Source organism: Plasmodium knowlesi (genome assembly GCF_000006355.2).
Source record: "Plasmodium knowlesi strain H genome assembly, chromosome: 5".
Taxonomy (NCBI): domain Eukaryota; phylum Apicomplexa; class Aconoidasida; order Haemosporida; family Plasmodiidae; genus Plasmodium; species Plasmodium knowlesi.
The window spans coordinates 600935-620109 of record NC_011906.2 but is presented as its reverse complement, the minus strand read 5'-3'; the positions used below and the strand labels follow the sequence as shown (position 1 = coordinate 620109).

General features: G+C 40.6%; 6 protein-coding genes across 6 annotated transcripts; 1 reads left to right on the top strand and 5 right to left on the bottom strand.

Annotated features, from left to right (window-relative positions):
* Nucleotides 1–247: 247 nt before the first annotated feature.
* Nucleotides 248–1375, bottom strand: PKNH_0513900 (transmembrane emp24 domain-containing protein, putative; the record flags this gene model as incomplete). Its single annotated transcript, XM_002258234.1, has 1 exon — nt 248–1375. One exon carries the CDS (start codon nt 1373–1375, stop codon nt 248–250), a length of 1128 nt encoding a protein of 375 aa, XP_002258270.1.
* A 1600-nt stretch (nt 1376–2975) lies between these two features.
* On the bottom strand, nt 2976–4529 carry PKNH_0513800 (steroid dehydrogenase, putative; the record flags this gene model as incomplete). Its single annotated transcript, XM_002258233.1, has 5 exons — nt 2976–3287; nt 3418–3548; nt 3691–3781; nt 3937–4269; nt 4425–4529. 5 exons carry the CDS (start codon nt 4527–4529, stop codon nt 2976–2978), a joined length of 972 nt encoding a protein of 323 aa, XP_002258269.1.
* Nucleotides 4530–5787: 1258 nt separating this feature from the next.
* PKNH_0513700 (conserved Plasmodium protein, unknown function) lies at nt 5788–6012 on the bottom strand (the record flags this gene model as incomplete). The annotated part of the gene is made up of 1 exon (XM_002258232.1): nt 5788–6012. The coding sequence occupies one exon, from the start codon at nt 6010–6012 to the stop codon at nt 5788–5790; it is 225 nt and encodes a 74-aa protein (XP_002258268.1).
* A 1286-nt stretch (nt 6013–7298) lies between these two features.
* Nucleotides 7299–7691, bottom strand: PKNH_0513600 (conserved Plasmodium protein, unknown function; the record flags this gene model as incomplete). Its single annotated transcript, XM_002258231.1, has 1 exon — nt 7299–7691. The coding sequence occupies one exon, from the start codon at nt 7689–7691 to the stop codon at nt 7299–7301; it is 393 nt and encodes a 130-aa protein (XP_002258267.1).
* Nucleotides 7692–10168: 2477 nt separating this feature from the next.
* Nucleotides 10169–17013, top strand: PKNH_0513500 (conserved Plasmodium protein, unknown function; the record flags this gene model as incomplete). Its single annotated transcript, XM_002258230.1, has 6 exons — nt 10169–15340; nt 15555–15661; nt 15832–16104; nt 16342–16430; nt 16570–16726; nt 16893–17013. The coding sequence occupies 6 exons, from the start codon at nt 10169–10171 to the stop codon at nt 17011–17013; spliced, it is 5919 nt and encodes a 1972-aa protein (XP_002258266.1).
* A 57-nt stretch (nt 17014–17070) lies between these two features.
* On the bottom strand, nt 17071–18489 carry PKNH_0513400 (conserved Plasmodium protein, unknown function; the record flags this gene model as incomplete). The annotated part of the gene is made up of 1 exon (XM_002258229.1): nt 17071–18489. The coding sequence occupies one exon, from the start codon at nt 18487–18489 to the stop codon at nt 17071–17073; it is 1419 nt and encodes a 472-aa protein (XP_002258265.1).
* Nucleotides 18490–19175: the final 686 nt, after the last annotated feature.

Genomic DNA, 19175 nt, shown 5'->3' with positions numbered 1-19175 from the left:
ATCTGTTCATAATTTCTGTTAACTATTTCGTTCAAACCGCCTGACTGTTCATAATTTTTTGCACACTTCTTCATCAAAACCGCCTGACTGTTCATAATTTTTTGCACACTTCTTCAGCAAAACCGCCTGACTGTTCATAATTTTTTGCACACTTCTTCACCAAAACTGCCTGACCGTTCATAATTTTTTTTACACATTGCAAGCTCTCCCTCCATGAGGCACCTCCACGCAGCTGAGTGAGACGAAGTCAGAGGACGCGCTTATTGGAGACCAAATTTTTGATATAGTAAATGGTGAAGAGGGACAAAAAAATAAGCACAAACAGTTTGATGAAACAGTAGAGAAAGGCCTTGTTGGTGATTTTTCTCATTTTCTCAATATGCGCCATGTGTTTGGAAGATAAATACTTCAATTCGTTCTTTAATCTTTTCGTTTCTGCAACAATTTTATCGATATAATTGGTGAAGTCCTTTATGTGTTCCGATTTTAAGGAAGGGCTTTCTCCCAATCCAAGGGCAACCGTTGTGAGTTTTTTTCCCACCCATTTGCTATTTTTCAAGGTGATTGTATAGACCCCAATTTTTTGTGTGTAAAAGTAAAAAATTCCTTCGCTTGCTTCCTTCTTGTAAATTATTTCTCCATCCGGATCGGCAATAAGAAACAAAATTTTATTATCATCCGATTCATTATTGGAGTAAAATACTCCTCGAAAATAAGTGTTCAAATTGTTTACTTCCTCAAAAAGATATTCCTCTGAATTTCCTTGAATTTCAAATGTTAACAAAGTAGATGGTTCAAAATTTTGCATATTTTTGTTCCATATATTTGTCAAGTCTTCATCCCCCTCTACAACATCATCGTTATCAATATATTGGTAGTCATTTGCATCCGGTTTCATTCTGTTGTAATTTTCATTATTCGACTTATCAATATTGTTGTATTCTCCATCATGTCCTTCTCCCTTGCCATAGTTATCAAAAAGATTTTCGGTATTCTCAAAATCCTCATCATGAAAATTTTTTTCAAATTTGTTCAGTTCATCCATGAAATTGTCTTCGTCTTGCTTGTTTTCCGTGTCCTTTATAAATTCATCAAAATGACTATCTTCCCTTTTTTTTTTTTGTTTTCCTTGTTCTGGTCCTTTGCTTTGTCCTTTGGGAGTGCCACCTCCCCCTGGATCTTTCTTCTTCCCTTTCTGATTGCCCTTTCCACTCGTAGCATTATATTGACCCTGCTTACTTCCACCTCCCCCCTTGGCGTTCTTCGCATTCCTATTATTATTTCCCGCTTTACTATTTGGCGCCACCTCATCTATGCCCACGAGCAAAAGTACCACCACTAGCAGAAGCAACACCAGGGGAGAGGAGGTACGCATTTTATTTTAGTTTTTTTGAAATTTGGGGTGATGCCTACGTGTGAGCTTCGCCCATCCGTGTGCATCCTTATGCAGGTGGGGGTGGGCGCGTCAACTCAGACAGGGAAATCCCCGACAGGTAAACTCCAACGTTGTACCGAGGCAACCTGTGCGCACGGTGTATCCTGTTTTAGGAGAACTAATTCAGCCAAATTCTACCGCTAGTGTAAAAAAAAAAAAAAAAAAGAAAAGAAAACGAACAAGGCCAAATAAAATAACCGCCTATTTGGTAGTCGCCCCGCACAGTTGACCCACGCCCACAAATTGGAGGAAAAGCCCCAAATAAAAACTTTTAATTGGTTGTAAAATTTTGCAAAACATTTGCCTCGCTCAACAAGGCCGAAGCGGGTATGCGCAGAGGGCGCTGGTCCTGCGAAAATACGATGCGATAGAATGAGGCCATCTGACGCCCTATGGTGGGAAGAGATGTCATGCATATGTAACTTTGCTACACAGCGGGATGGTATCGTTGCATGGGCAAGTGGTCAATTCACAACACGATGCTTGCTAACCGCTTGAGGAGTAAGCTGACAAAAAAAAAATCCTCTGCTATGGGTTCGCCTCACACTCGGGAAAAAAAAAAAAGGGAAGTGAAGGGGAGGATGCCCGCGCGACAATAAGCTAAAATGCACACGAAAAGGTCAATACACAAATATCCTTACAATACACATACGCGTTTATATTTTTTCGCGCATATACTTAGCTTGATTGCCGTGCTGAATGGGGGGATAAATGATAAATCCTCGTTCAAATAAAAATTGTGACGCGAAGACAACTTGTCGCACATGTACATATACACGGCGATGGTCCGCAAGGAGTGAGAAATTGTTCCAGGCGCACTGACAATGAGCCATATACCGCTCGGTAGCACCAACACCCGGATGTAATCACACCTCACGTGCTTATTTTATTTAATGGAGAATGAAACCCCTTTGGAAGAACAGATAAATTTTCCCCAGTGGTACTCACAGAAGAAGCGAAAAAAAAAAAAAAAAAAAAAAAATTAAAGCGGGGAGAGTTATCCTCTCGTCTGTCCTTCCTGCGCGAGGACTCACCGTGCAACACCCATCGCGGTGCGCCTTCCTACTCATAGGCGTCACCACTTTTTATTTATTTTATTTTTTCTTTCTCACCCCCTAGAGCAAATGGGTGTAACTTATACGAAAAGGACAGTTCAAATATCACCATCTGCATAGCATCCTTTTTGGCATCTCCCACCTTGGGGCATTTATCCCCCAAACTCCGAGGCATCCGCTCGAACAAGAAGATAAACTTGGGCCTTCCACTCACCAACTGCTCACTTACAGATTTATTGTCACGTATGAAGCCGCGAAGGGGGAGGGCCTCCCACTGGACACACACACCCAAAGCACAGCTGACCATTCGCTAGATTTGTGTACCTTTTTCAAAGGTGCAAAATGCAAATAGGGGAACTAGCCATATGGAGTTAGCAAGAGCGTGCATTCGCGCAATGGTGGATAAATGGCTAAATGGGTGGATAAAAATAGGGAGAGAAAAAAAAAAAAAAAAAAAAAAAAATGTTATCCTTACGTAAACCAAATTAATCACTTTTTCTCACCTTCTTCCTCAACGCTCTTTGTCTAACTGCCTTGAGAGACATGAAGGTCATGGTGTCAAACAACAGTTTCGGAATGGCGTTGTAGAGGTATATTTGCACCCGGTGCAGAAAATAAGGTGAAAATATAACACTGCTGGAAGTGCTATTGCCCTGTTTCATCCTTTTAATTGCGCTTTTTGCGTATGCATCCGCTGTAGGGACGAATGTACTGGGCTTCCTTATCTTGGATAGCTTCGTCGTGATGAATAGAGGTACGTGGCACTGCACTTGGATATTATGTTCGCTCAACTCGACCTGCCATTTAGACAAAAAAGAAAAAGTGTCATATGAAATGAACCCCACTAAGTGCATAATCAATGTGACAATTTTTCATGTGCACTTGTTTAGCTATTCCGCTTGTTCTTGGAATGGTTCAGAGACGTACACTTAACGAATTCGCGAATGAACAGATGGCCTCCTTCACCGACGCGTAAACTGTGTATAGGGGAGAGGACTGCAGGATGGCTGCGCCGCTGGACGTGTACAAAATGAGTCCCTTCTTTTTTCGTATCATTGCTGTAAGGGTGGGGGGCAAAAAATATATAATAAAATAATAAAATAATAAAATAAGATAAAATATATACACACAGATATGGTTAAACTCCTATAACACAACCAGGCATGCGCCACAGAAAACGAAACGCCTGCGATGAATTACCTGGCAACACCAACTTTGTCATGTAATAGGATGACAACAAATTCACGTTCACCAGCTGCTCTATCAGGTGGATGTCCATTTCGTGGAAGTACTACAAAAAGGGGGGGGGCGGGGTAATCAGCCAAAAAAAAAAAAAAAAAAAAAAAAAAAAAAAAAAAAAAGGTGTTTCTCTTCACTTTTCCTGTACCTTACGTGTACCTTGTGTATATTTACACCGATAGAGCCACCACGCTGCACTGCACTTACCAACGGATGAGGGTAGGAAACCCCCACATTGTTAATCAAAATTCCGACATCCAATTTTTCAATCTTCTCTTCAAGACCCCTATAGGACGTGAAGCTATTTGCATTATAATCAAACGTTGCATAATCGACTCGTCCTTTGTAGTTCTTGTTTTTCATGAGTAGGTCCTCCTTCATGCTCTTTAGCGCATCCTCATTACGACTTATGAGAAACAAATTCACATTTTCTCTTATCAGTGAATATGCCAAGCTCTTTCCAATTCCGTCCGTGCACCCAGTGATGATAACTGTGTCCCCATAGCTTCTCAATCGTCTCGCAAATACTTTGCACTTGAGCTGAGAGCAGAGGAGGGAGAAACGCGCTCATACACATACATGCGTTTATGTAGATCTGTGTGTGTATAATTACGTATGCACTGTTGCGAAATTTGCAAGGAGAAAAAAAGTCCAACTATCTCCCAAGCAGAGAGACACTACACACAAAAACTTACACAATTTAACACCCAGTAGACGATGCATAAAGCATGTTTTAAAACGACAACTAAACCAATGTATAGGAGAGGCTTCACGAGGAGAGACGGGATGAAGTTTATCATTCTAAGTTCCTTTTGCTTCGTTTTTTTTTTTTTTTTTTTTTTTTTTTTTTTTTTTTTCCTCAATATAAGCTAACGGTTTAATGTTACGTTGATGAATTTTCCTTTCAACAGGAAAGATGAAAATGTTGTATAAAAAAAAAAAAAAAAAAAAAAGAAACATACAAATTTTGTTCCCCTTTATGACTCCTTTTTTGGTCCTCCAAAAAATTTAACCACATATAAGGAAAAATGTAATGTTAAAAAAATATGCCCACGTCCGGAAAATACACTTCCATGGAAAATTTTCTCTATAACAATTGACGAATACGAAGGATGGAGAAATTTAACTACTTAAAGTATATTCCTTTAGCGTAATTCTTCGATCTCGCTATGAAAAAAGTATAAAATGTACAATGGGTAAAAAAAAAGGTGAAAAAAGTGAGTGGAAACAAAAAGGGGCAAGACTACATATAAAGATAGCAACATTGCGTCATGATGTTATTTTCCACCTTTAAAAAAAAAAAAAAAAAAAGGTTAAGGACGCCTCCCTGGTGGAGTAATGCTATGCACACAGTGACGAATGGGGAGAAAATTACCTACGCATGCACGCGGATAATAGGTGGTACCCCTGGAAATGTAAATCTCCCAACATACGGAACAGGCATACGTGTACGCCATTCGGCGGATGGGTAAAGATATCTGCATGTCCTTACACCGTTGCAGGTGTTCATATCTTTGCATATACACATGTACATTTATGTCAGTTTATTTTTAAGCGAGGACTTGGCCCCCATTTCGTTGCCACCCAATAAAACGCAGTTCCAATTCGTCGCTGCACCAACATGGAGTTGAAAAGTATTTTGCCATAAAGTGCTTAAATGTGTTTGGCAAATACACCCACGTTTAGAAAAAAAAATATATATATATATAAAATAAAATAAATCATATATAATGTAGAGCCTGCCACGGGCCATACACATTGCTGGGTCTACAAAACGATGCAATGCGATAGTGGCAAGGAAGTCCCAAAAGAGGTTCACTGCTGTAAAGGCAACTCACAAATAAAGCATCCAACCCGAGTTTCCTTCGTCTTATTCGCTTCCGTTTTATCTCACATTTTTCAGGTTTAATGTCACTTGTGCATTTTAGTAGCCCCAATGGGTAACACTTCGCAAGCGTGGTTGTATCTGCACACCTATTAGAAGTTAACTCTGCTTATATCCCCTCTCTCCGCAATATTTGCACCTTCTTCATGTCGTCATTTCAATCCGTGGAAAATTCACAATTGATCACTCTCCCCCGTAGCTCCCATCAATTCGTCCAACAAATAATTTGTTAATTCCACATCGTTATTATCATCGTCAGCGGGTAAGACTTCTATTGTTACGTTCCCCAGGTCATTTTTTACTCCTTCCTTTTTCTCTTCTTCATGTATTCCCCCGGATGCTCCGCAGAGGGAACACAAGATCAAGGCAAAAAGAACGCTACAAAGGCTTAGCTTCATTTTTTTTTTTTTTTTTTCAGAGTTATATGTGGTCACTTGAGAAAATGGGACGCACAGTTTTGACAAAAATGGGGGATGGAAAAAATGAGTGGAAAGAGTGGGAGGCAAAATAACACATCCAAATAATCACTCAATTCAAAACGCCAAAATGTAGAAGCTAAGGAATGTCTTGTCCAGGTCGATTAGGAATAATGCAAATTGAGTTGTTGGTGCCAAGAAAAAAAAAAAAAAATCAAACGAATTGAAGTACAATTGGTCAAAATAAAGCATACCAGTTAAGTAAACAAAAAAAATAAAAACAAATTTTAAAACACCCGGACGCGAGTACGAATCTTGGCTTGTACGTACACCGCCAGTTGTGTGCTTCTATAGAATGGGGCCGGCACGTGCAATGTTCCTTTCGCGAGAAGAAGAACTCATTGATAGTCGAATAGACACAAATGTTCCCGCATTCGAGGGGTGGGGGGTTCATATGGGGAAAACGGAAAGGAACGGAAAGGAACGGAAAGGAACAGAAAAGGTTGAGCAATGCGATTGACCAGGTATGTCATTGGACACTGGCTACCATCTTGTAGGGCTACAATTTTTTGCACACACAAACGTATGCAACGTGTGCGTATACTCCCCTGATTAGCGAACTGTGCTTTTTGCAAAAATGCATTTCCCCCCCAAGTGCGAGAACGCGTAAAGAGGAGAAGTTCCCTCCAAGGGAGATTTTTCTGTCCATGCAGGTAAGCGGCCTTTTTCCTCTTCTTTTGATTTGGAACTTCATTGATTTGTAACTTTGTTGGGTTACTATTTCCTTAATTTTTTTTTTTTTTTTTTTTTTTTTTTTTTTTCGCTAGTTAATGTAGTAGTATGTAGCTAGCCAACGAAGTGCACTTTGGTTGTCTTCCCCCAACAACGCGAATGGCGATCCTTCAGTTTGTGGTTGTTTTGTCATTTGGGGTTTTCCTGCCATCCTGCTTTTCTGGGAATGACTATCTCTCCGTTTCGATTGGGCCACGTTTTTTCACTTTGATATTTCAACTTAGAAAAAACGAGTTACAATTTTGTACACACACATTGGAGGTTTGTAGCGGGTAAGTCCTCACGCTATGTAGTGGTCTTCATTTATATATATATGCATATCTTCTTTTTTTTTTGTTGTTGTTGTTGTCATTGTGTCGGGAATTCTCACGTTGTATGCAAATCTACAGTTGCTCACTTCAAATGCAAAAACGGGATGGTCCAAGAGGGAGATAAAATGTTTTCCCTTCTGCGCGGTCCTCCCCTCAATGTCCACTTCACTCCGCAGCACCCACATTTTCCGCGTCAGCCCCCGTGGGTCCATCCCGGTCATTCCTCGCCGGGGGGAGCATTTCCTCTCCTTTTTTTTTCACGTGGTCAATTTTAAACAGTCTGAATTTCCGAATGTTAATTCTGAATCCCTCCTGTTCGATTTTCAAATTTTTTCTTTTTTTGAAGCTTCTATCAAAATTGAGGAGTTTCCTTTTTCTTTTTTTTTTCTCATCATCCAGTATACCATTTTCGATGGCTCTCTTAATCTTAATTTGAATCCCCTTCCCATCATCTTCGCTCGTGCTATTCTCAGTACCTGCAGTTGTCTCGGAGCTACACGAGCAGTCACCTTGGCTTACGTTATCACTTTCCATAAGGTCTACATTTGAAATTGCCATGGTTTCGTTGCCTCCACCATTTGGTTTTTTGCGAACGAAGCGTTCTCGTCTGCTTTGAAGAGGTGTATGTAGGCATACTCACGTATACCCGCGTGACCACAAGAACACACTTGCGCGAACCTTTTATTTGTGCCTCGCACGCGTATCCAGGCTGTGCAAACGCGAAAGTGCACACCTGCCAGGCAAAACGAACACACGGCAAGGGAAAGAACAGACCAAGTGAAGTAAAATCATGCAATTTGTTACGCGCAAATGGGAACAATATATTTTAAAACCCCTCCAATGTGTGTCTTCCCCTAGGCCTTATCGCAAAAACAATGCAATGAAGCTAAAGCAAAAAAAAAAAAAAAAAAAAAAAATGAAAGTACATCCAATTCCTGTCTTCTTGTTTCATCCCCGAAGGACAAGAAAGGCTGTGCTACAAAGTTAAACATCACGATGCCATAAAAGAAAAGGGAAAAAAAAAAAAAAAAAATTAAGAAGGTTACTTCAATTTTGTTAAAAATGGACCTGCATTGTGATCACTGAAAAGGGGAGAAGAGGAAATAAAAAGCTCTAGGGAAACCAGTGCGCGCAAAAAGCATGCGTGGGTCAAACGGTCAGGCGGCAAAGGAGAAAAGGTGAAGAAAAAAAAAAAAAATTTTAATTCCAAAATGTGCAAAATGTAAAGGGGGAAATGCGAAAATATGAAAATGCTAAGTCTCCAACCCCCGCGAACAGGAAATTCTCTGAATGGACGCTCATGCAATTGTCTCTGTTAACAAATCAGGCCCACTGGAGAAGGGGCTCAATCGCGTACGCCAATCGCGTACGCCAACCGCTGCACAAGAGGTTGCGTTAAAACGAGACCACTTGGTCCTTCGCCTTGTGTGATCATGGTTAAAAAAAAAAATAAAAAAATAACATAGAATGAAGTGGTGAGGCAAAAAAAGAAAAAAAAGTAGTAACTGATTAAAGTCGTCAATCGAAATGGTAGACTCCTTCTTAAGGTTTTTAATTTGGAACAGACCTTCTCCACTATCTCCTCCTTTTTAAAATCTAACCATTACCCATGAAAACGGTTACAAGTACACACAATATGCAATAGGGGGGGGAAGAATAATTTTTTAAAAATTAAATTGGAGAAAAGCTGCTCCTGTAGGAGGCTATGTCAGGGGGGCACGCCCAGCTGATTTCGCGTCTTGGTGTATGTCGATTTGTTCTTTCCGTTTGTGGTGTCCAAAGGGGGGAAGGAAAAAAAGGGGAAAGCGAAAAACGAGGAAGAACAAAGAAAAGGGAGAAAAATGAATTTTAAGGGGGTTATTCCTTATTTACCTTTTCGCTACCTTCACGCCAGGTGAGGAACCCAAAGGACCTATATTCAGACACAGAGGATTTCTCGAACAGACAAATTCGAGCACACCGGTTCCTGTGCACAGGTAGGCGCTTGCAATTATGGCGATTTACTCCCTGTCAAAACAGCACAAGCAGAAACATAGCAAGTGCTTCTATATCCCCTCCGATAATGTGATATACGTGTATTCAGGGAGGGGGATGTATTCTCTTTTTTTTTCTTCACATGGTATTATGCCACTTTTACCAACTTCTCACGTTGAGGAATAAATGTCAGACAGTAAAGAAAAGAAAAAGAAAAAAAAATGAATTCATCTAGATGAAGTTATAACTTAGCACAAGGTCCATTTCACAATCCTGTGTGCAAATATACTAATCCGTATCTTCCCTCACATTTGTCATTATAGAGGGGAATTTTTTTTTTTCTTTTTCTTTTTTTTTTTTGTGGGGGGGAAAGGAAGGCTTCTTGCTCTACATAAGGCCATTCATATGGATCTTTAAATATACACATGACACTATCGAACTTGATATAAAAAAAGGAAAACATCAAAGGGGCTGAATGTTCGTTTTTTTTTTCCCCTCCACCTCTCTCCAAATGTGCGCAAGACAGGGGGGGCTGAATCTCCTTCCGCCATATGCACAAAGGAACGCTCTCTTATGCTTCTTTATTCTTCGTTTGTTCAATTTTCTCATGCGCAATCTTTTACCTATTTAGAAGTCGCGCCAAAAGTTGAAATTCAATTTTTTCCGTTTGGGCAAAAGTGGTTTGCATGGTCAAGACCGTCACGTTGGCAACTCTGCGTACATACCTTTCTTCGGAGGTAAAATTGGCTCCACAAATTCGCAGTTTTGCCAATGTTATTATTATTATTATTTTTTTTTATTTAATTGCGCTTAAAAATAACAATTTGTGCCTGTCCACCAATTTACCTTCACTTGTTGTACCCTTGTATCGTGTGTGTACGCACGTGCAGGAAAGACATTTGCAGCCTTGGAGGATCCCCAATTATGCCCCCCATTTGGATCCTCGCAAGACTGACACAGACAACAGCGGTGCTCCGTCCACCATACAGGTGAGTAATAACGACCAGTAGGAGAAACTCACCGCGGAAAAGAGCGGAGCAAAGTGATATGGTGACTACAAAATGGAGAAGACAAATTTTAGTGAAAAAATGAACACCTTCCTGGAGGGCAAAAAAAAGAGGGAGGAAATTTTATCCGCCCAGAAGGAAAGAAAAAAAAAATATTTCGATAAGAGTAATTTTATAGAACGGAGGAATGATGAATTGGCAAAAAATTATGTGAACGTAATTGCAGGGGAGCAAGTGACACACCGGACGGACAACATTGCACAAATCATGAAATATGTAGAAGCGCATGCGGAGAGGAGCACTGGAAAAACCTTAGACGAGGAAAACGAATCCAATAAACAGTACAACCGAGTGAATGACATGGAAACACAGCGGAAGGAAAGTAAGACGGGATATAACCACGGAAGAGATACGGTGAACATCCAAGGGAACAGACAAACTGAGCCAAGTATTAGTATAAAAAACTCAGCACAAAATGGGGGATACGCAAACGAACTCTCCCTACACAACGCCATGAACATCCCAATAGAAAAAATGAAGAAAGTACGAATAAAAAGCACCCACAGATATTTGAACAAAGCAGAAGACGAATCATATATACTGATAAAGAACTACCACAGAGAGGTCGATAACTTCATAGAGGAAATAAAAAGAGAAACGTTCTTAAAGGCGAATTTACTAAAGAGCGAAATGGAGAACATGCTAATCCAGGTGGAAAGACTCACACAAGAAGCGCTTGACTTAAAGTGGGATACGGGGGATCCATCACCAAGCGAAAAAAACTCGGAAGAAAAAATGGAAAATAACAACTTCTATGTTACATACTACACAATTTTGATGGAATTAAAAATTTGTGAAAGGTTCATTCCACCAAATGACAACACAGTGGATAGCCCCCAGTTCAGTAGCACACTCATCATGAAAGACTGTTCGGAAAATACAAAAAAATGCATACTAAATGAAATAAAAAAAAAGGTAGAGAAAAAAAGAGAGAACATCAAGGAGAAATGGGACTGCGTACAAAATCTATTTACCAATTTGAATGAAAAAATGAAAAAATTTATTTGCCATTTTGAGAAGGAACACGAAAAGGTAATAAAAGCAATCAGTCAAAGTACTCAACGTCTGGAAACAAAAATGAATGGAAAAATATTTTTCACCACAGAGCAAACTTCTCAAATTATTAATACGGAAGTGGAAAGGGGAAGACAATTTTTTCTGGAATTTCTCAATCATTTTAATGATTACGTAACGAAGTCGTATAATTATGTGTACGAAAAATATCATCGATGTGAATATTTTTTCCTCCATCACATCCTTCACGAGCAGAGTTATCAAGACATCTGCTCCGTCTACTCCACCATTTCGCAAAACTATTTCAAGAATTTATCCATGGATAAAGTTTTTAATCATCTCATTGCTATGTTCGAAGATAACTACAACGCTGCGTACGCCAGAAGGGTTAGCTTCCCACCTGACCACTTCTTCATCGGATTCTTAGCCCCACAGGAGGAGGTAACAGTACAAGGGAAAACGGAGAAAGAAACAGAGCGTAGGGTAGCGAAAGACCACCAACAGCACTGCGACGACATTTACCAGAATGCAAATAAACAATATGAGGAGTACCTCAAAAGGTATGAGGAGATAAAAACAGAAATGGTTCGCTACAGGGAGGTCATCCTACAAACGTTCTTCCATTTGGACAACTTCGCGGGCGCTGTTGGAAGTGGGGAGGGAACACCATCGCCAGGATCGGAGGCGTCCAAGACAACAACGAAGGTGAAAACTGAGGAAAGACCACCCTGGAGAGTTGCTCCAAAGAGGGCTCCTCGAAGGTTTTCCCAAAAATTGATCAGAAAGGCGCAGTGCGCTGAGAAGGAGAAACAGACAGACACCATCCCTGGAGGGGCCAACTTGGTACCAAAAGGGAATGTACTAGGAGAAGTAAAAAGGGAAGAGTACACAGAGGGAAGACAAGAAAGTATAGAGGAGAACATAAAAAAAGACAACCTCCCTGATGTTATCACCATGGAAGACGATCCAAATGGAGTACCCCCAAAAAATGATAAACACACTCAGAAAATAATCCTCGCACAAATTTGCAGAAACAAAAATATTTTCAAAAAAATGATAAACGATATTTTGGCATATTATAACATGCTTAATTTGCGAGACGATTATTTCCTACTTTCTTTTTTCTCCATTTTGGAAACTTTAAAAAGTGAGATACTGTTGATGAAGTCGTACGTTGAAAAAGAAATAAATGAATCTGTCAGAAAGTGCAATGAACAGGATCGTGTGTTCCTTTGCAACATTGAATCATTGCTCAGGGAGTATAATTCCGTTGTGAAAAAATGTCTGCAGTGTAAGGACCACTTGTTGATGAACAAGTTACTAAGCATTAAAGACGAAGCGAAGAAAAAACTGGAAAGCTATGTAAAGCGTATGGAAGAGGAAACTCGCACTATTAACGAGGCTCTCATCGCCAAGTCTAAAGGCCTTTGGGAGGATTTCTTTTTCGCCACTTTGAGGAAAGCCAAAGTGATAAGCGCAGAGGGGGAGGCGCTATCTCTTCGGAGGGCTAACGAAGGATCCTCCATAAATGACACTACAAGTGAAGGAAAGCACAGTAATATAAAAGGCCAACAAAAAATAAACAGAGATGACAATGAAAGGAACGTAATCAGACAGTTAGTCGGGGAAAAACATACATACACGTACTATGGGGGGAATATTTGGTACCACACGTATACCAGTTATAGGGGTAGCATGATGTGGCTACTACATCATGGTAGAGACATTCCAACTGATCTCAAAAGGATCGTCAAAGGGAAGAATCCATCTACCATCGAATCAGGAAAAAATACCTCCTATGTAGCGCATAAAAAGGGTAACAGTATAAACACAAACATTGCGCAGATTAGGAGGGAATACATTCAGCAGAAGAGGGAATGGAAAAAGGAAAATCTCTTTGACACTCATGTTAATCCCGACGGGACAACGCATACATTACCTAACGTTCCAAAGTTATATCCACCTGACCAATTGCTCTTCAACGAGGACCACCTAAAACAGATTTTCGAAGAATTTACGTCAACCTACTATGATCGCTTCAAAGAAATTCTCTTCGAACACCTGCTAAAAGCAAAAATGAAATCCGAAAGCGAATGCAAAAAAACATACCAAGAAATGAATGTTAAGCAGTTGGAAGAGCAATTCCGAAGAGACGAAGAAAAAATCAAAGAGGTAGCCATCAAGCTAGAGGAGAAATTTGACGCAAATAAAAAAACCTTTGATAATGTTTCTAGAAAATTATCTCAACTGGTGAAGGAATACGAAGAGGTGATGAATGAAAGCTGGGAGGATTATCAACACTTTAGAAAAAACATATGTCTAATGGATAAATTTCTCGAAGAAAAAACAAACCACCACGCCGATCATCACGACGATCATCACGACGATCATCACGATGGTCACGGTTACCATTATGACCACGAAAAATTCACCAGTAGGTACAACCAACTGATGGAGACATTCAAAGGTAGCTTCAAATCGATTGGGGAAAAGTTAATATGTGGTGAGAAAAAAATAAGAACAGAAAAGAAAAAGGTAGAAACGTACTGCACCATGCTCATTAGGACTAGCCAAACCAACATCGACTTAGATACAATTCAAGCATTTTTGCATAACGCAACTCATCTTCTTCTTTCCATTGGGAAGAAGAGACAAGACATCGAAAATCTCTTCAATGCGAATGAATATATCTTTAGCAACAAATTTAAGGCCATCTCCTGCAGAAGCGCAAACGGGGGAGGCCAATCTGGACTAGCACCACCTCCGCCAGACAGGCAAATGATTGACTACCTCACCACAAAGGAGGAAATAAAAAATAACCTCCTCATTTTTTATCTTCTAGATTATCAGATCAGGGTGTGTATTGGGCAATCCAATAGGCAAATTGGGGGGGTACCATGCCACGCGGAGCTCAAGGATAGGAACCCAGCATACACATCTAGGGCCTCCATCAAAATGGAAAGATCGCCCAGGGAGGTGCATACTGGCAAAGGGGGATTCAACGGGGCAAGAGTCGTTACCCCCCTTAGCACCGTTAGTACTATTACCCCTACGAACGGAGCCAACTTCTCCAACTCAACACCCCCCCGCACCTACCAGATAAACGTTGAGGACAAATTTAACCACGTCCAGAACCGCATCTATGAAATTGGAACATTCCGTAAAATAGAAAAAAGATACGAGCTGGATATAGCACGGGATAACTCCATTGTGAGTAATTTTTTTCTCTCTCACATGATAGGTTCGCATCTCTCCAACTTGGTGTTCTCCAAAGCTACCGGCGTGCAGGAGAGTTCAGATGATTACCTCACCTTTGGCCTCTTTCATAAGGAGGGGGTACCCAAAGGGGAGGAAGAACAACAAAGGGCGAGCAGGATCGATCAAATGGGAGAGAAACAATCCGCGGAGGAATCTTCATGCGGTACGGTTCTACCGGAGAAATATGGCTCTAAAGCAGACACTGTGGAAGAAAATGAGACCGACACTTCCCATGCAGAGAGTAACGTCAAATGGACACAAAGAATCACACCGAGTGGGTTGAAGGTAAAACGGAGCGGCAAGGGGACCACCGAAGGGGGAACGGATAAGCATACTAAAATCAGCAAGGAAAGAGATTCAGAGGAACGGAATAGGAGAAAGAAAAATGAACCAGACATCGCAAAAGATCAGAGCTATGGGAAGATTGACCCCCCCGATGGATCCTCGTACGAGGAGAATTTCATTTTCCGAAGGGAATATGTCGATGTGAAGTTCCTACTCTACACATGTATGTACATTATCCACCTAATAAGTAGTGTTGTCCAAAAAACTCCATCGAAGGATTTCCCCAAGGAGAAACAACCAAAATACAACCACTTGCTATTCATCTCATACGACCTTTCACATGTTATATATAAAAACAATATATTGACTGACAATTTAAACAAGAAGCAAATCCATCAAATCCAGGTGAATGACCTCATGGTAAACAAGAAGGCTATGTCTTCTTTTGTATTTTGTCCTGATCAGATATCACGCAGAACAGAGCTGATTCACTTGTTCAAATTTGAGAAGGAGACCGTTTCTGAATTGTTCGAAGGAACATTTGCTCAACTTCGCGGTCTACGTTCCGTCAGTGGAAACGAGATACATCTTGGGAAGATACACAGCGAGGTAGGGGTTCAATACACACGAGTCCTTCATCATCTCATCTCAGGCAGTTCATCCTTCGTCAGTCAAGAATTCCTGTGTGTGTGTATAATTGCAACCATTCCGGTCTACACCACTTACGTGTCTGCATTTTTTTTGGATACCCTGCGAACAAAATACATGGATGATGTGCCCCTTCCCCTATTATACCCCCCACACACACACACCTACACATCAGTACGCGGACGACATCTTCACCCTAGCCACTTACTTGAAAATCCTCTTAAAGAAAATCGCCTACTTTACCTTCCGCTGTATCTATAAGCGTCACGAGTCGCTATGCACGTAAGAATCCATTCTAAATGAGTAAAACTCATCTCCAGGCAAAAACTACTCCATAGAAACCTAATAGATAGGATCACTCGGATGTACGCTATCCATTTTAGCAAAACGCTTCTTCACCAACAGAGAGATAAGTCCCAACATATATATCGGCATGTCATTCCATCCCACAGAGAACGAATAAACATCATGCAGAAAAACCTGCTCCAAAAATTTAAAGAATTAAGTGAAAGGCTCAAAGTTACAGACATAGGGGAAAACACAGCTAGCTACGTTGCAAAGAGGAAAGAAGCCATAAAGTCCCTATTCCATTCATACGTTTCAGCGATAAGGAGCATTTTAACAAACCACCTGAGCTACTTACACGATAATCTGTGTAACAATTCCATTTTCTTTGTTCATATATTAAGTCTCTTGTCCCCTGGCTCTTTCTCAAGTGGAAGCATGTAAAAAAAATGGGAAAAAAAAGAGAGAGAGAAAAAAATGAGAGAAAAAAAAATGCTTAGGCATCTGATGGGTTGGGGCACCCGTGCATATAGGCATCCACTTAGGGGCATCGTTCCAGATGGCAACTTAACAAAACAGCTGAAAATAAAACATTCCAATAGAAACGTACATCCCATAGCTGCACCCTAATTTATACCACCATGACATTTTGTGCGGCCCATTCTTATCCCCCGCAGTAGAAACCCTCCCCAAGAGAAGGCAAACTCAAAAGGGGAGGGAAATGTAGCTTTTTTAAAAATTCACCACGTGGACATGTCGGTTGACTGTACGTAATTGTTTCGCTCCTTTGCGAAAAAAGTGGCCAACATAGATGAAGGCATACACATACCAACGTATTTCCTTTCGAAATTTCCATTCACACTTACATGCACATACATATGTATTTCACCCCCCCACTCGCTAAGACGACCTGAGTGATATCGTCAAAAAGATCAACAAGGCCTATGGCCCGACGGGCGACCACAGACAATTGGACAAAGGCGTGAAGCAAAACCCCAGCTCGGAAGTGCTTTACCTGCCATACAGTGAGGAAAACCTCTACATTGCGAAAAAAGTCGAACAGTGAGCATACTTTTTAAAAGGAAAAAAAAAAAAAAAAAAAAAAAAAAAATAGACAAGGGGCGAAGAAATGGAAACACTCTCAGTTGCCATGAACACGGGGTACTATACGCCCGTTTACCCCCTTATCCGCATTTCCCACTTGGTTTACTTCACTCCCCCCTGGTAGAAAAATGAACAAATACGAGGACAGGCTTTACGCACACATGGCAAAAGCACTGGACGAGAAGAAGAAGGAAATAATAAAAATAATTACCAACGATGTGAAAGAGCACCGAAGGTATTACTAGTCAGAGGCTGTTTATATACCCTCATGTAGGGGGCTGCGTTCCGCTAGACGGCGAGAGCTACCCCTCGTTGAATACATCCTTCGCTAGCATAGAGTAAAACTGAATGAGGCTATAAATGTGATTAACCTTGTATATCAACTTATTGTTTAAATTTATAAGTAAGTCCACCCCGTAGAGGTTTAGTTTATCCATGCTATTTTTGTAAATGTAGAAAGCGCCTTCACTTTCGGATTGCTCTTCTTTTCCATCCTTGTTCGACCTGGTGCTGATATTATTTATGAGTGACAAGTCGTTAATCTTCGACAAAGGAAGAATAAGTGAGTTGTTATTTTTTTTGTTGAAGAAATTTTTAGATAAATCTGCTAAATTATTAAAGGTGGCGTTATGTTGGAAGTAGTCATCCCTTGACTCAGCTCCCTGTTGAGGTTGCTCTTCCTGGTGGTTTTCCATCCCGTTCATCGTCTGTTTAGCCGCGTCATTCCCATCCTGGGCACTACCAGCTAAGGTATCCATCCCACGGGTACAGAATTTCTTTCCATTTGTCATGTCTACCATTCCTATTCCTGTCTTAAAAATGGTTTCCAAGTTTTCGGACAAGTTACAATCGAAATGCACAATTTCGTCCAACTTGTTCTGTATTTCCATGGGGGATATGTTTTCCTGCGAGGGGTTCATCACATTCACATGCACTTCACCCGAACGAGGAACTTCCTCCTCATTAGGATTGCTCCCGTGGCCATCATTTAAAAGGAGCTTAGATTCCAAGATGGATTTTTCTATTAAACTCTTATTTTCTATACACTTGATAAAAAGAGGAAGGTATTTCAAAAATGTAAAAATATTTTTTTTTAAATCGTTTTCTCTTTTTTTCGACTCCACTAGAAGGTAATAAATTTGGTCTGAAGTCAGTTGAGCGCATGGTCTACAATCGTCGCTCACTTCATTCACATCATACACAACTTCAATACTTTCCTTGTCGACTATTTTTACGTTTTTAATGAAGCTCTTTAACTCTTCTGTCCATTGGTTGTTTCCATCTGGTTGGTTTTTGTCTTCACCATGTTCATTTGATCCCTTGTCAGGCTCTTCTGAACTTTCTTGTTTCTTTCCACCCTCCTCAGCTGCGTTCTCTCCCTTCTCGTCATCTTTCAATTCATGTCTCTTCCTATAGGCTTCGAACTCATTCAGACATTTGCTCAAGAGAACTAAAAACCTCTTCTGCCACAACACACACACATTCAAGCAGAGCAGTTTGTTCTTATTCGTCGGTTCGTTTTTCTTAAAATGTTTCTTTAGTATGTACTCCACCTTGTCTTCAAATATATCACTTATGTTGTCAAAATATGTTTTATATTTTTCATCGATGAAAACGTAATTGTCCTCTTTGCCGCTTTGTGCTTTACCGTTTTCTCCTCTGTCCGTTTTTTCATTTTGGTTCACCCTGCGGCTTTCCTCCCTTCCGTAGTACTCCTTCATTTATTTATTTTTATTTTTTTTTTTTTTCTCTCCTCGATATGCGTATGTCCTTGTGTATGCGTTTGTGAATAAATCTTGCACGGTGGCTACTACAAGGTGGCTATTCTCCCTACACAGTGTAATGATCTGCTTCCTCTTGGCTAACCCTGGATGGCTCCCACGAACTGACAAGTTCCACCTCTCCACAATTAAATATATATATATATATATATATATATATATATATTTTTTTTTTTTTTTTTTTCTTTTGAGTGCCTAATTAGGCCTGGCTGACGTGTGTACGTATGTGCGGCGAATGCTCCTCCTCAAAGAGGTTACCGCTTGTGGCGAATGCGTCACGATGGGATGGTATACAGTGTCCCGTGCCGCCATGCCACATCGCAGCAACACTGCTCGGTACTTTTCGCTCGCTCGTGTCAGAGCATGTTGGCACGCAGGAGCATGCGCAGAAAATGAAAATGTACACCCTTGGAAGGACTTGAACGGAGGAAACGAAACATGTAATTTATTTCCACCCCGAACAAACTCTGATGATGATAAAAACGATACGAGTGCCCAACCGTTTGTGCAAATTTTCCGATGCACCATTTTTTACGCACCATTTTTCACGCACCAATTTTCGCGCGGCTATTTTCGTCCCCGCATTTCCGCCTTCACTTCTTAACCCACGCTCGCGTGTCTACTGC